The sequence below is a fragment of the Pan paniscus genome, chromosome 14 (assembly GCF_029289425.2).
Source record: "Pan paniscus chromosome 14, NHGRI_mPanPan1-v2.0_pri, whole genome shotgun sequence".
Taxonomy (NCBI): Eukaryota; Metazoa; Chordata; class Mammalia; order Primates; family Hominidae; genus Pan; species Pan paniscus.
In genome coordinates, this window is record NC_073263.2 from 38,212,918 (window position 1) to 38,229,437 (window position 16,520).

General features: G+C 42.8%; 1 protein-coding gene across 1 annotated transcript in view; it reads left to right on the top strand.

Annotated features, from left to right (window-relative positions):
* Positions 1–892: 892 nt before the first annotated feature.
* FREM2 (FRAS1 related extracellular matrix 2) overlaps positions 893–16,520 on the top strand; it is a 203,608-nt gene continuing 187,980 nt past the window's right edge. Inside the window, exons 1-2 of the mRNA XM_003806915.5 lie at positions 893–6,632; positions 11,814–11,903. Of these exons, the coding sequence (XP_003806963.4) occupies positions 1,460–6,632; positions 11,814–11,903 (5,263 nt within the window). The 5' untranslated portion in view covers positions 893–1,459. The remainder of the gene's footprint in view (positions 6,633–11,813; positions 11,904–16,520) is intronic.

Here is a 16,520-nt window from a genome sequence, read left to right on the forward strand (position 1 = left end):
AATCAGATTTGCATTACTGGAGAAAAAAAATATTATCCTAAATAAAACATTCTGACTATGATTGCTTAGGAGCCAATCCGAAAATGATTAAGTTTAAATTACAAGGGGTCTTTTTTGAGGGGGGAGGAGAGTTGATAAAAAACCTTTTAGAAAGGGAATCTACACACTACTAAAACCAAACAAACACAAGGGGGCAGGAAGAGCTCAAGCTCTGACTTCAAAAGCTGTTGGCTGAAATGAGAGCTAAACTATTTTAGTGTGCCCTCCGGATATTTATCAATTTTCGTGGCATGCAAAGAAATGTGATGCTGACAAGTAGATTTAGTTTGTGCTTGGTCTAATTACTGCGAAGAGAACAGGAACGTCTCTAATGACAGCTACCCTAACAGAGTCGGATTTGGGAGAGCCTGGGGCCACATTCCCTAGAATTTATTCTTTGGTGCAAGACTAGCAATTCTGATCAGACTGCATTTCTCACGCATTCCAAATGCCCTTTTTCCCTTTTACTCTGTGAACCTCGGTTGCAAAGGAGGGGCTTGTTAAAAACTCACCAATCGGAGGACTGTGCCCATTGTAATTCACGAGGAGAAGGCAGCGTCTGGGCGCGCCGAAGGGGGTTGGGCTGGAGTGCAACCTGCTCTAGCTATGGCTTTTAATTCCAGTTGTCCTTTTGCAAATATGCCCCAGAATTTCTTCTCAAAGGCTCTGGGTTTCGCTTCAAACTCAAAAAGCATTGCGTCTAACTTTCCCCTGGGTTTGCAAGTTTCCTTGGGAAATGGCCATGCCCTGCGCGGGATTTCATTGACTAAGGCGGAGGGGTGGGGGTGGCTAAAATGGGTAACCCTCGGTCGCCGGCAGATGAAGTGAACCCAGCACAGCAGTGTGTTCCGGCTCCTCTGCAGGAGTACCAGATCTATTAATAGCAGCCCAGAGGGTAGCGCAAGCAGGGGTGGGCAACTCCGGGCCACTTCTCCCCTCACTTCCAGGACAACCTGTTGCGCCTCTATCTCCTCCCCTCCCCGCAGTTTCCCCGCCTTGGCCTCTAAGAGCTGATTGGCAGAAATTACTACCCAACCCTCAGCTCCGCGCCTCCTCCCCCGACCAACGATTGGCCACCTGGGAGGACTGGAGTAAGGGGGTGCGAGCGGAGGGATTTCCCTCAAAGCCCAGGGTCCGGGGACCTGGAAAGTAGAAGTGGAGGGATTCAATTCTCCGCGCGTTTGAGGCGCTAGCGGCGGAGCTGGACTGGGCTGGGAAGGCTTCGGCTCCTCGGCTGCGGCTCCAGCCCGGGCGGCGCCGCGCAACTTTGCCATCCTTCTGGCCCAGCCCCGGCTACAGGAGGACCCCGCGGGCAGCGCGCGGAGTTCCTGGCACTTCCCGGCGGTGTCTCTTGTTGTCTGCCCGGGGACTGACTTCGCATGTTCTCAGGCTGACCTGTCCAAGTCCGAACACCGGGACCATGCACTCAGCCGGGACTCCCGGGTTATCCTCGCGCCGGACAGGCAACTCCACCAGCTTTCAACCAGGACCGCCACCGCCGCCCCGGCTGCTGCTGCTGCTGCTGCTTCTCCTGTCACTGGTAAGCCGCGTCCCGGCACAGCCCGCTGCCTTCGGCAGGGCGTTGCTGTCCCCTGGTCTCGCGGGGGCTGCAGGGGTCCCTGCTGAGGAGGCCATAGTGCTGGCGAACCGCGGACTCCGGGTGCCTTTCGGCCGTGAAGTCTGGCTGGATCCCCTTCATGACCTGGTGTTGCAGGTGCAGCCCGGGGACCGCTGCGCGGTTTCGGTACTAGACAACGACGCACTGGCCCAGCGACCGGGCCGCCTGAGTCCCAAGCGCTTCCCGTGCGACTTTGGCCCTGGCGAGGTGCGCTACTCTCACCTGGGCGCGCGCAGCCCGTCTCGGGACCGCGTCCGGCTGCAGCTGCGCTATGACGCGCCCGGAGGGGCAGTAGTGCTACCACTGGTACTGGAGGTGGAGGTGGTCTTCACCCAGCTGGAGGTTGTGACTCGGAACTTGCCTCTGGTCGTGGAAGAACTGCTGGGGACCAGCAATGCCCTGGACGCGCGGAGCCTGGAGTTCGCCTTCCAGCCCGAGACAGAGGAGTGCCGCGTGGGCATCCTGTCCGGCTTGGGCGCGCTGCCTCGCTATGGAGAACTCATCCACTACCCGCAGGTCCCTGGAGGAGCCAGAGAGGGAGGCGCCCCGGAGACTCTCCTGATGGACTGCAAAGCTTTCCAGGAACTAGGCGTGCGCTATCGCCACACAGCCGCCAGTCGCTCACCAAACAGGGACTGGATACCCATGGTGGTGGAGCTGCGTTCACGAGGGGCTCCTGTGGGCAGCCCTGCTTTGAAACGCGAGCACTTCCAGGTTCTGGTGAGGATCCGACGAGGGGCCGAGAACACTGCACCCAAGCCCAGTTTCGTGGCCATGATGATGATGGAGGTGGACCAGTTTGTACTGACGGCCCTGACCCCAGACATGCTGGCAGCCGAGGATGCTGAGTCTCCCTCTGACCTGTTGATCTTCAACCTTACTTCTCCATTCCAGCCTGGCCAGGGCTACTTGGTGAGCACCGATGATCGCAGCCTGCCCCTTTCCTCCTTCACTCAGAGGGATCTGCGGCTCCTGAAGATTGCCTACCAGCCCCCTTCTGAAGACTCCGACCAGGAGCGCCTCTTTGAACTGGAATTGGAGGTAGTGGATCTAGAAGGAGCAGCTTCAGACCCTTTTGCCTTCATGGTAGTGGTGAAGCCCATGAACACAATGGCTCCGGTGGTCACCCGGAATACCGGTCTTATTCTCTATGAGGGTCAGTCTCGGCCCCTCACAGGCCCTGCAGGCAGTGGTCCGCAAAACTTGGTCATCAGCGATGAGGATGACCTAGAAGCAGTGCGGCTAGAGGTGGTGGCTGGGCTCCGGCATGGTCACCTTGTCATTCTGGGTGCTTCCAGTGGCAGCTCTGCTCCCAAGAGCTTTACAGTGGCTGAGCTGGCAGCCGGCCAGGTGGTCTACCAGCATGATGACAGAGACGGCTCGCTGAGCGACAACCTGGTGCTTCGCATGGTGGATGGAGGAGGCAGGCACCAGGTACAGTTTCTGTTCCCCATCACCTTAGTGCCTGTGGATGACCAGCCACCTGTTCTCAATGCCAACACGGGGCTGACACTGGCAGAGGGTGAAACAGTGCCCATCCTGCCCCTTTCCCTGAGTGCAACTGACATGGATTCAGATGATTCTCTGCTGCTTTTTGTGCTGGAGTCACCCTTCTTAACTACGGGGCATCTGCTTCTCCGCCAAACTCACCCTCCCCATGAGAAGCAGGAGCTTCTCAGAGGCCTTTGGAGGAAGGAGGGGGCATTTTATGAGCGAACAGTGACAGAGTGGCAGCAGCAGGACATAACAGAGGGCAGGCTGTTCTACAGACACTCTGGGCCCCATAGTCCTGGGCCAGTCACAGACCAGTTCACATTTAGAGTCCAGGATAACCATGACCCTCCTAATCAGTCCGGGCTACAGCGGTTTGTGATTCGTATCCATCCTGTGGATCGCCTCCCTCCGGAGCTGGGCAGTGGCTGTCCCCTTCGTATGGTGGTACAGGAATCCCAGCTCACACCACTGAGGAAGAAGTGGCTGCGCTACACTGACCTGGACACAGATGACCGAGAACTACGTTACACAGTGACTCAGCCTCCCACAGACACAGACGAAAATCACCTGCCAGCCCCACTGGGTACCTTGGTCTTGACTGACAACCCCTCAGTCGTGGTGACCCATTTTACCCAAGCCCAGATCAACCATCATAAAATTGCTTACAGACCCCCGGGTCAAGAACTGGGCGTGGCTACTCGAGTGGCCCAGTTCCAGTTCCAGGTGGAAGACCGAGCTGGGAATATGGCTCCAGGTACCTTTACCCTTTACTTGCATCCCGTGGACAACCAGCCACCTGAGATCCTCAACACCGGCTTCACTATTCAGGAGAAGGGTCACCACATCCTGAGTGAGACAGAGTTGCACGTGAATGATGTAGACACTGATGTTGCCCATATCTCTTTCACTCTCACTCAGGCACCCAAACATGGCCACATGAGAGTGTCTGGACAGATCCTGCATGTAGGGGGTCTCTTCCACTTGGAGGACATAAAACAGGGCCGAGTTTCCTATGCCCATAATGGGGACAAGTCCCTGACTGATAGCTGCTCCTTGGAAGTCAGCGACAGACATCATGTGGTGCCCATCACTCTCAGAGTAAATGTCCGGCCAGTGGATGATGAAGTGCCCATACTGAGCCATCCTACTGGCACTCTGGAGTCCTATCTAGATGTCTTAGAAAATGGGGCTACTGAAATCACTGCCAATGTTATTAAAGGGACCAATGAGGAAACTGATGACTTGATGTTGACTTTCCTCTTGGAAGATCCACCTTTGTATGGGGAAATCTTGGTCAGTGGCATTCCAGCAGAGCAGTTTACTCAAAGGGACATCTTGGAGGGCTCTGTTGTATATACCCACACCAGTGGTGAGATAGGCCTATTGCCTAAAGCGGATTCTTTTAACCTGAGTCTGTCAGATATGTCTCAAGAATGGAGAATTGGTGGCAATACTATCCAAGGAGTTACTATATGGGTGACCATCCTGCCTGTTGATAGCCAGGCCCCAGAAATCTCTGTAGGTGAACAGTTGATAGTAATGGAAGGTGATAAAGGTGTTATAACATCAATGCATATAAGTGCTGAAGATGTCGACTCCCTGAATGATGACATCTTGTGCACTATAGTTATTCAGCCTACTTCAGGTTATGTTGAAAACATTTCTCCAGCACCAGGCTCTGAGAAATCAAGAGCAGGGATTGCCATAAGTGCTTTCAACTTGAAAGATCTCAGGCAGGGCCACATAAACTATGTCCAGAGTGTCCATAAAGGGGTGGAACCTGTGGAGGACCGATTTGTATTTCGTTGTTCTGATGGCATTAACTTTTCAGAGAGACAGTTCTTCCCCATTGTAATCATTCCCACCAATGATGAACAGCCAGAGATGTTTATGAGAGAATTTATGGTGATGGAAGGCATGAGTCTGGTAATTGATACACCCATTCTCAATGCTGCTGATGCTGATGTTCCCCTGGATGATTTAACTTTCACTATTACCCAATTCCCCACTCATGGTCACATCATGAGTCAGCTGATAAATGGCACGGTTTTGGTCGAAAGCTTCACCTTGGACCAGATCATAGAGAGTTCCAGCATTATTTATGAGCATGATGACTCCGAGACCCAGGAAGACAGTTTTGTGATTAAACTAACAGATGGGAAGCACTCTGTGGAAAAGACGGTCCTCATTATAGTTATCCCTGTTGATGATGAGACGCCCAGAATGACTATCAATAATGGACTAGAAATAGAAATTGGGGATACCAAGATTATCAACAACAAAATATTAATGGCAACAGATTTAGATTCAGAAGACAAATCTTTGGTTTATATTATTCGTTATGGGCCCGGACATGGCTTATTACAGAGACGAAAACCTACTGGTGCCTTTGAAAATATCACACTGGGCATGAATTTTACCCAGGATGAAGTAGACAGAAACTTAATTCAGTATGTCCATTTGGGGCAAGAGGGCATTCGGGACCTAATTAAATTTGATGTGACTGATGGAATAAATCCCCTCATAGATCGTTACTTTTATGTGTCCATCGGGAGCATTGACATTGTCTTCCCTGATGTGATAAGTAAGGGAGTGTCCTTGAAAGAAGGTGGCAAAGTCACTCTTACAACAGACCTACTAAGCACTAGTGACTTGAACAGTCCTGATGAAAACTTGGTTTTTACCATCACCAGGGCTCCCATGCGAGGTCACCTGGAATGCACAGATCAGCCTGGTGTATCCTTCACGTCTTTCACTCAGCTGCAACTGGCTGGAAACAAAATCTACTACATCCACACAGCTGATGATGAAGTGAAAATGGACAGTTTTGAGTTTCAAGTCACCGATGGACGTAACCCTGTCTTTCGGACATTCCGTATCTCCATTAGCGATGTGGACAATAAAAAGCCAGTGGTCACCATCCACAAGCTGGTTGTCAGTGAAAGTGAAAACAAGCTGATTACTCCTTTTGAGCTCACTGTCGAAGACAGAGATACTCCTGACAAGCTCCTGAAATTCACTATCACCCAGGTGCCTATTCATGGCCATCTCCTATTCAACAATACCAGACCTGTCATGGTTTTTACCAAGCAAGACTTGAATGAAAACTTAATCAGCTACAAACATGATGGCACTGAGTCAAGTGAAGATAGCTTCTCCTTCACAGTGACTGATGGCACCCATACAGACTTCTATGTTTTTCCTGATACGGTGTTTGAAACAAGGAGACCCCAAGTGATGAAGATCCAGGTCTTGGCTGTTGACAACAGTGTCCCCCAAATCGCAGTGAATAAGGGGGCCTCTACACTTCGCACTCTAGCCACTGGTCACTTGGGGTTCATGATCACAAGCAAAATACTGAAAGTGGAGGACAGAGACAGCTTACACATTTCTCTTAGATTTATTGTGACAGAGGCCCCTCAACATGGATATCTTCTCAACCTGGACAAAGGCAACCACAGCATCACTCAGTTCACACAAGGTATGTTTCATGTTTCTTTTCTTGGTTATCCTTGTTTCCTGAGAATGTGGCTTCACTAAAAGCCTCACAAACAGAGCATTAAATTAGAGTCCAAGAGAAAGAAAGGAAACAAAGGGGATGGGGAGAATATAGGGACTCACTTTCCTAGGAGGACAGCTCCCTTCTTGTCCTACCTCCCATCTCAGTGGCCTTCATTAGAGGGAGTACCGATGTATTTTGAAAGTGGCAAGGATAGGCTGCCGAAGCAGGAGGTGAACTTTGGTGAATTAAAATCGAAGCAGGCTTTCCAATTCTGCTCCATTTGCCATACCTATCCAACACATCCTCTGTGTTGTATGCTGCAGGTGGTTCATGAAGCATTTTGGCACCTTAATGAAGGATGTGCTTTCTAAATACTGTTTATTCACATTGCTGTCATTATCAATTACCATTCCAAAAAAGCCTTCAAACTTAGGTTACTTTGATTAAATTTTAAGAGCATTGCTCTGACACAGTTATAGTTGTTAGGAACTTTGTAACTAGAAGATTTGTTTACATTTATTTACTTTGTTGATTTTTAAAATTGTTAATAATATTTCATGACAGGCAAATACTCATCCAGAGACGTAATTGATAAACACCTATCTAGAGTTATAACAATGATATTTACAGGGCATACTACTAGGATATACATGAAAAAGGGAAGTATACTTAAAGATGTGTAAAATAACAATATGTTCATCACCAAAATATACATCTAATTCATTATTAAGAGCATGAAGATATGTAGACAAGCTTCATATTAGAAGGGGGAAATTATTTCATCATTGTGAACCTCCTCTCTGACCTGTTGCAAACACAGTAACAAAAAACAGTTGCTTCAGGCACCTGCAGTCTTTAGGCAACAGGATTTTTCTAATCTGAATTTCCTTTGTGGGTGGACACAATCTGAGGCAGAAAGGACAAGTGTCCTATGCAGAGTTATTTGGTGAGGGAAGGGAGAAGCCCATTCACTATACTGGCTTGGGAGTCAGGGCTCCGTTCTGCAGAACATGCAACTTTCATTACAGTGGGATTTGGGTTGCTTTCATGAAAATCTCACCATGTCAGAATGGACACTAGATCTTTCCTATGTGGGATCCATGGGTAGAGATGGAGCTTAACCCCAGGGCATCCCAGTGGGGGTGTTCTTTTCCTGCAACTGTGTTGTACTCTTAGATAACAAATGCTTTAATAAACATGGAAGTAGCAAAATGCACTGTTAAAGTGAACTACTTCTCTGTTTGAGGTGCTGGCAAATAGCTCCACACTCCAACCTCCTGATTCTTGGCTAAAAGCCTGAATGTCTCCCAGGGCCTGCAGGGACAGGAAAACCTCAAACTGCCAAGTGTCATGCCAGACCAGTAGGAAACTTTTATGTGAAGGCTTTCTGAGGCTAGCGATGCCATGCCATCTTACACTGGTTTATTTTCATGGAAAGGGAAGAGAATGAAAGGAATATATTAGATAATAGAAAATGGTTCTTCAAATTACTCCTCTGACCTGAAAAAGAAATCTGATTTAGAGATTTTTAAAAGGACTGTTTTGATGAAGACAGGCAAATGATTTAATTTAAATTCTGTGGACTAAGTCCAACAGCTCACAATATTAGAATATTATTTCTGAAATTTTGAACTCTAAAAATTATGCTATTTCATTATAGGCAGTTGTTCTTTCTCTTACTGACTTTGAGTCACCATGATTAATTTTTGTCATCTTTGTAAATGTAGAGAAGTTATGCTTATTATGTGATGTGACTTTTTAAGAATTTTTAAGGAAAATTATCACATTCCAATATAAACCAACATATTGACTAGGGAAGCTGTTGGTATTCAATCACACAGCACTCATTCAAACAAGTCAAGGCTAGAGTTTGATTCATAGCTGTTATTTATGGAGATTAGATAAGTGATTTAAAAAACGGAGAAAGCGCCATCAGAAAGCTACCATGGCTCTTCTTCCACTAGGAGAAATGAAAGCAGTGCTTAGAGTGAAGACTATGCAGTCCTTTTATTTGTTTTTGTTTTTACTTTATCATGAAGGGATAAGGTAAACCTATATTTTGATGGATTTTCAATGCATTGAATTAGGTCAGTTTAGCACAGGTAGCCAGAGAAGGTTATTCCTAAATTGATTGACTAAATGGTTCCTAGAAGAAAAAAATTAATTCCTTTCTAAAACTTATTAAATTGATGAAAAGTTAACAATGTATAATTAGGTAAATTATGGATATCATTTATTTATTTCAAACTTCACCTCTTTGCCAAGTTGCCCCTGTTCCCCTTAACCCAGATCTAAATTGCATGTCTCAAGTACCTGGATTTTTCTTCCCTACAATAAGTACATAATGATATATTCTGTGGGATAATTTATAAGCCAGTTTCAGGAAAGCAGAAATGTCTTCAAAGAGTTTGAACCAGATGTGGTTGCCTGATATGTTAATGAACTTAGAATTAAAAACAAACAAACAAAAAAATCTCATGGAATAATTTTGTAGATAAACTGAAATAAATTTAATGTATATTTAACAACTAGAAGAAAATCTAGATAATTCTTAGATATTTGCTTAAAAAAGATTACATTTTGGCTATTAGATTATATTTCTACTACTTTTGTGTCTTAAGAAAGCTGGACGTTATATACATTTATATATACATAAATATGTAACGTGTGTTTATGTTATTTGTAGAGGTGCCTTTAGAATACCAGTAAAGAAAAAGTCTTTACTTACTTTTTTTAGAGGCTCTTTTTTGAACCATGAATTATTAATTAATTATATGAAAAATATAAAAGGTTTTAGTATGTTCCAACTAATCAATAACACATGCCCTAACTTGGAGGGAAAATTGGGTACCAGAGTGCCATATAGTTGCATTTATGTTTTCTTTATCTGAAAAAAGAAAAGTTCTTAAAATTCTGTTTTGAAGTGAGGATTTATTTCAATGAAACTATCCCTTAACGATTACAATTTCGCTTAAGAAAACATTGATACAGTTGCTGGGCATGCTAAACAGTGCCTTTTCTCCTAGTAGAGCCTTTAGATTTTCTTATGCAATTTGAAGGGGTGGGAACATTGGAAGAGGGTCTTCTCCACATGGCCAGAGGTCATGGTTCTTGTGGTAAAGATGTGTAGTCAGCAGAGTTTACTGCATTTTTTTACTGATAAAGTGAAGGTTATACAATTAAGAATTATAACAGTAAACAGGCAAAGAGTTGTGTAGGGGCTTCAGTTCTTACCCTGGCAGAAACATCATACATGCAAAGGTAGAGATACAAGTGTAATCTACCTACTCAGCCTTTTCATTTTAAATTGAGAAACATTTGCGCCTTTGCTGCTTTAATATCCTAAGCAAAGAACTGTGGGAAGTTAAGATAGGAAAAAAAAATCCCAGAAATTTTTCATCTGCTGGGAAAGATAACCATACAGAAAGATAAAAGTGAAACTAGGCAGAAAGTGTGGAAAGTTATAGTAGAGTTAGAAATGTGGGGCCCGGCTAGGTGGCTTACACCTATAATCATAGCACTTTGGGAGGCTGATGTGGGAGGATTGCTTGAGGCCAGCCTGGGCGACATAGTGAGACCCCATCTCTATATTAACTATTTTGTTTTAAAAAAGAAATGAAGTACTAAGGGAGAATCAAGCGACTTAGGCATGTTTTACCTCCAAATACCTCTATTAGCAGGAGGGTACCATTAACTATAAAATCAGATTTTCCATTCTGCAAGTGTTCCTAATAATGAGTCACCTTTCAAAACTTTATGAGCCAGGGTAGACCACACATTTTACATCTGTAAAGTGGAGCTATAGAAATTTGTGGCATCATTGGTCCATCCTAATGCCTTGCCTCACTTGAGATTAACATTTCATAAAGCCATTGTCTTCTTTATAAGCCTTTGAATTCCATAGCATGAACTTACTAGAACTTTTAGGAGATGAAAAAACCATAGAACACACACTAGACAGATAAATATTACCTATCATTGTCATAGCTATTTTTAGCCATGATCTTGACTTTATGTAGTCTTAGAAACTCACTGATTGGCCCAGATCAATTAATGATCTATTATAAGTATCACAGAACAAAACGATTTTTTTCTTATTATGTTGTATGTGTGGCATCATTAAGGAAAGGAACTGGTAAGATGGATGAATAAGTTTTAAAAATTGTGTCTTCGTAATGAAAACAAATGTATGCACGTGAATTTGATAAAGTAGGAAACAACATAAGGAACATTTCTGAGACAATATAACTTTCTGCCATGAATAAAGGTTTCCACTTTTTTTTTTTTTTTTTGAGACAGGGTCTCATTCTCTTGCCCAGACTAGAGTGCAGTGGTGCAACCTCAGCTCACTGCAACCTCTGCCTCCCAGGCTCAAGCAATTATCCTGCCTCAGCCTCCCGAATAGCTGGGATTACAGGCACGCACCACCACACCCAGCTAATTTTTAATAGAGACAGGGTTTCACCATGTTGGCCAGGCTGGTCTCGAACTCCTGACCTCACATAATCCACCCGCCTCAGCCTCCCAAAGTGCTGGGATTATATGCATGAGCCACCGTGTCCAGCCCGTTTCCACTTTTATTAGATGTTTTTTGTTCTCAACAGGGAGTCATCAGTTATTTCAATGTGTGTGATTTTTTGAAAATATCATCTTATTTTTTTCTCTCAAACTTTGGAGAGCTTAAAAAATAGCCTGCTACAGCACAAAAAGTAAGAAAAGTTAGCCAGTGTTGGGGATCAAAGCTGTGTCCTCTGCGGGCCAGTTCCCTACTGGGAGGCAAAGGATGTGATTTCAAGAGTGCCAGGAAATCTGCCATGCCTCAAAATATCTTCCTTTCCACCTGTCACGGTGCCTGACATTCCATATTTAGACAGTCATTCCTTTGGTGCATGAACATGCAAATACCACTGGGAGGGGAAACACCTTGCTATTATTATAAACTAACTCTTGCACTCTATCTGTGTGAGGGATCAGGTGTCCATGGGACAGCTGAAATCTAGGGGCTTAGAGATCTGAGAAATAAGACAGCACTGTTTCTGTTAGGAGGAAAAAGGAATTTAAACGTGTTTATAGGAAAACTAATAGCCAATAAAATTTACCATAATGAATAATCAATTTTACTCTGGTAATTAATCATCTTGTTTTTTGGTTATTTTCTAGCTGACATTGATGACATGAAAATATGCTATGTCTTAAGAGAAGGGGCTAATGCCACAAGTGATATGTTCTATTTTGCAGTTGAAGATGGTGGTAAGTATTCCCCTCTCCTGGTAGTGACCGCAAGGAGAGAGACTTTACTTGGTTGCTCTTTGATGACATTATTACAAGAAGTCTTTATCAAGTAACATTTCATGATCACCTAAATTTAACCTGGTATTTGCTGTAGACAATTTTACAATCTCACTATGACACAATCCTACTATGTCATGGCTATAGATAAAAGTTCTAGTTATATCACTTTTGTCTTACTATTTGTAAAGCACTAAAGAGAGAGATCTGTATAAATAGGATCTCCGTGTCTAGTTGTTCAGATTACACCCTGCATGAGTTTGCCTACTTGAGTCAGTAAGAGGATGTTGGAATTCAGCTGCAGTTCCACTCATAGCCATGTGCTCACTGAGGTGTAGCTGCCCAAAGGAGCTGCTTTTTCCTGATTTGCTCATGGGTTCTGTGTGGACTAATACTGATGGAAAATGTGTTGCATTCACCAAGAAATCAGTAGTAAATTAATGTCTGTTTTATCTCACCAATCTCAGGACTTCTAATGATTTTCTTAGTTTGGGGGATTTTGTGACCTAGTCCAGCTAAAAATTTTTCTTGGTTAAGTGTGAAGAATACTTCAGAGTATAGGATGTGACTTCTGAGCTAAGTCTTTTGGGCGATGTTATTCTCATTACTCCCCCAGAACTGCCTGCTATTTATACTCCTTTCAGCTTTGGATCTCTTGTCTTCCTAACCCTGTGGGTGAGGAGAAAAACTGGTCACTTTCAGATTGCTCATAAAGATGTTTTTGTTCTTGCATGTTTTCTTGGGAAGCAAAAGAACCTCCCCTAGTACATGTGTTGTGTGAACAGGACACCAGAACTGAGGGTATATGTGAGAGAGAAGAGAGAGGAAGGAGAAAAATAATTCATACTCTGTTATCTGTTTCCTTATGATGCTTTTTAGAAATGGCACACTATTATGTCGTCTATCTCAAAAATACTGCATCCTTACCCTCCATGTTTTTTGAAGCATTACATAATATTTGTTTAAAATATCAATGGACACAACATGATCACAGTTCTGAAAAATGTCAGTTGTTGAGTGTGTGCCAGAGAGGCAAACAAAATGTGTTATGTTGGGTTCAACTGTTTGATTCCTACTATGAATCAGAGAGTCAATCATGTGAGTGCCTTTATTTTTTTGAGTAACCAAATCATAGTTTAGTATTCTACGTATTGATGAAAGGCATCTTAGCATAAAACAAAGTTCTAAAAAGGAAATCAACTCATAAAAAAAAACCTTCTTGAATTTTGCTGCTCAAATGGGAAATTCTATTGTAACTAACTGTAGAGAGAAACCCTGAAATAATCCAAATCTCTGTAACATATATAAAAATTTAAGGATGAAATTATTGGTTTAAAACACCACGTTTATCTCTTAGGATGACTGAATAAACCTCAATAGCAGAAGTGTGACTTTCTGTAAAATTACCAAAAAAAGTTTCAAATTCAATGGCTGCAATTACACTAAAATATTCTATACTTTTTAATAAAATATTTTGCTTTTTTTGCTCATACACAAACACACACACATTATTTTACCTTACCTGGGTGGAATGGTAGTATTTACTTTAAAATTTTGGTCTCTATTCCAATTTTGGAAAACATTCTATAGTATCATATTTCAAAATATTAAGTGCAAAATATTAAGTGAAGAATGACTAGCTGAAGGGGCTCGGTTTATGTTTGAATTTGCTGAAAATGTGGCAAGGCCTCCAAAGATTGTCTTTATGGAAGTAGGAACATATCATTTTAGGAGTCTTTTTAGAGAGATAGTTTCATGTGAGAGATAAAAATTTCAGATTTTCTTTTTTACCCTCTCCCTCTTTACTGGCATAACATTACCTATGGAGCTCAGGCAGATTTTGGCAAGCTGTTGAATAGAATTTACTTTAATTCCCCTGATATAAGAAAACTATCCTTTGACAGAATAAACACAGAGACCTGCAAGATTAAAAAGTCACATTCGTATCCCTAAATTGTTTTAACCTGATTCTTAAATTTTTTTAGGATTTTTGCATTGCCTTATAAATCTTCTGACATTTGAATGAGAAGTGCAATACTGTTTAAACTTAATTAACTGTAGTGATTTATTGTTGTCTACTCTATACAGTGATAGTAGGCATATCTATAAGTCATCCCGATGAAATATGAAATGTGTGAGTATTTTACCCCTGGGAAGCAAGTCAGGGCACAATGGCATAAAATTGAGAACTCTGTATGTCCAGCTTGCTTTCCAATCTGATAAATGCATCTTCTTCAAATCAACGTGATTGATTTTATAACAGTAACTATCTAAGGAAATTAGTGGGGCAACCATAATCCATGAATAACCTTAAAAATAAAACATAATTCAATTTAAGGGATTTAGAGTAGGAGAAGAGATTGAGAAGAACAGAAGGCTCAGACCTCTTGTTTCAGATTTAATTGTGTTACCATGGGAATCTGGCTCGCCACAGGATTCTTCTGTTATGATGTAGTAATGGATTAGTGACTATCCATTACTAAAAGGACTATGCTTGGGAAAGGGTTACTACCTTTGAAGTTTTGGAGTGCTTTGGGACTTTTACCAAATGACAGAAGTAAAGAGAGCACTATCTGAGCAACAGATAACATCAGGGTCTTTACCTCAGGGGAAGTCTACTGTATTTGGACTTAATACACGTTGGTTGATATAGCACATGTCCACACACATACACAGATCCTTGTATCTTAGGGTTCTTTCAATTAGATTTCAAACCTTCTATGTTATTTATTGTTTCTTATGCGATTTTACCTTCATAACATCTCTGTGAGCAACAAAAACAGCAAAAAAACACTTAGTATGATTTCTATTTGGCAGATGAGGAAACTGAGTCACCAAAATAAGTAACTTTCCTCCTTCAAGCTGCACAGCTGGGCAACTAGAGGCTGCTTTCAATCTCAAATTCTTTCCTCAGTAATAAGCAATAACTTCCACACTTATTCAGGATAGGGATAAGAGGGGGAACTCTTGAACTTCTCTGGGTTCTCCAGACCAACTTTCTAGGAATGTTTAATAGATGTGAGTGAAGTCAGAGTAGGATCTGCTTTTAGGATAGACAAAGAGCTTTGTGTTTTCTAAAATGTGCATTTTTATTTTAAAATACTTTAAAAGTTGTAGTGCCCTAAACTTTGTAGTACTCTTTCTTGGTATCATAGTGTAATTCTCTTTTTAAAAACCTTTGTTTTCGGTTCAGAGGTACATGTGGAGGTTTGTTATATAGGTAAAGTCATGTCAAGGGGGGTTGTTGTGCAGATTATTTTGTGACCCAGGTACGAAGTCTGGTACCCAATAGTTGCTTTCATAGTGCAATTCTTAAAATGATTATTTTATAATGCAATATGCTTATTGGAATATTAGTAAAGAGCGTGAAAATGTGATATCAGAATAAGGCACTCACCCAGGTGTTCTGGGCCAGTCAACATACATGAATGCATCATTACAAAGTATAAGGTCAAACTCTGAAGTTCAAGAATATATTCCCGCTGTCTGCGGCTTCATCTAATGAGCTCGTGTATATATGTAGCAACTGCCTGTGGATTTAGCTGTCTTCCATTTCTTTTGGTTTTCGTGCTTTATATCTTCACGAAGGTAACTTATAATAATACAGACCTGGGAAATACATCTTCCTTTGTTGACTGCCTCTTTGAATTGTAATTCCAGATCCAGTACTCTGGAATTTTGTTAGGGGGAAATAAAATATTTATTCTTTTATCCTCTTTGTAGTCAAACTTTTTTTTTTTTTTTTTTTTTTTTTTGAGACGGAGTCTCGCTCTGTCGCCCAGGTTGGAGTGCAGTGGCGCGATCTCGGCTCACTGCAAGCTCCGCCTCCCGGGTTCACGCCATTCTCCTGCCTCAGCCTCCCGAGTAGCTGGGACTACAGGCGCCCGCTACCACGCCCGGCTAATTTTTTGTATTTTTAGTAGAGACGGGGTTTCACCGTGTTAGCCAGGATGGTCTCGATCTCCTGACCTCGTGATCCGCCCGCCTCGGCCTCCCAAAGTGCTGGGATTACAGGCGTGAGCCACCGCGCCCGGCCAAACATTTTTATCTGATTCCTTCTCAGTGTTCAACTCTCTGTAATTTTTCTATAAGGTATTCTAACATGAAAGTGCTTTGTCGGGCCCTTCTAGCTCTTTATTGTGATGTGAAAGCTGGTCTCAAATAACTATTCCAGGCATGCCCCACCCTCAACCCTAATGATTGTTAATCACTCTTCAACACCAGGCTCAAATATCATTTCCTCTCCAAAGTTGCTCCCAACATCACAATTACAAAATTAGTCTCACTCTTTTTTATGCTTTTCTCCCCAACTTTATTTACAGTAAAAATTCATATTATGATTATTTGCTAATGTGAAAACCTCCATTAGTAAGGAAGAAACTCCTTCATATCAAAAAAGGTATCATTAATCTTTGTACCTCAGTGCCAAGGCTGAGCACGAGGTAAATACTTACCAAACATTAAATAAATGAATGGATAAACAGGAGAAAAACAATTGCTCTCTTTTGACATAAAGATCAATTAAATAGTATTATATGAAAAACTCCTATAAACAATTCCCAGTAGACCCTTTGCATT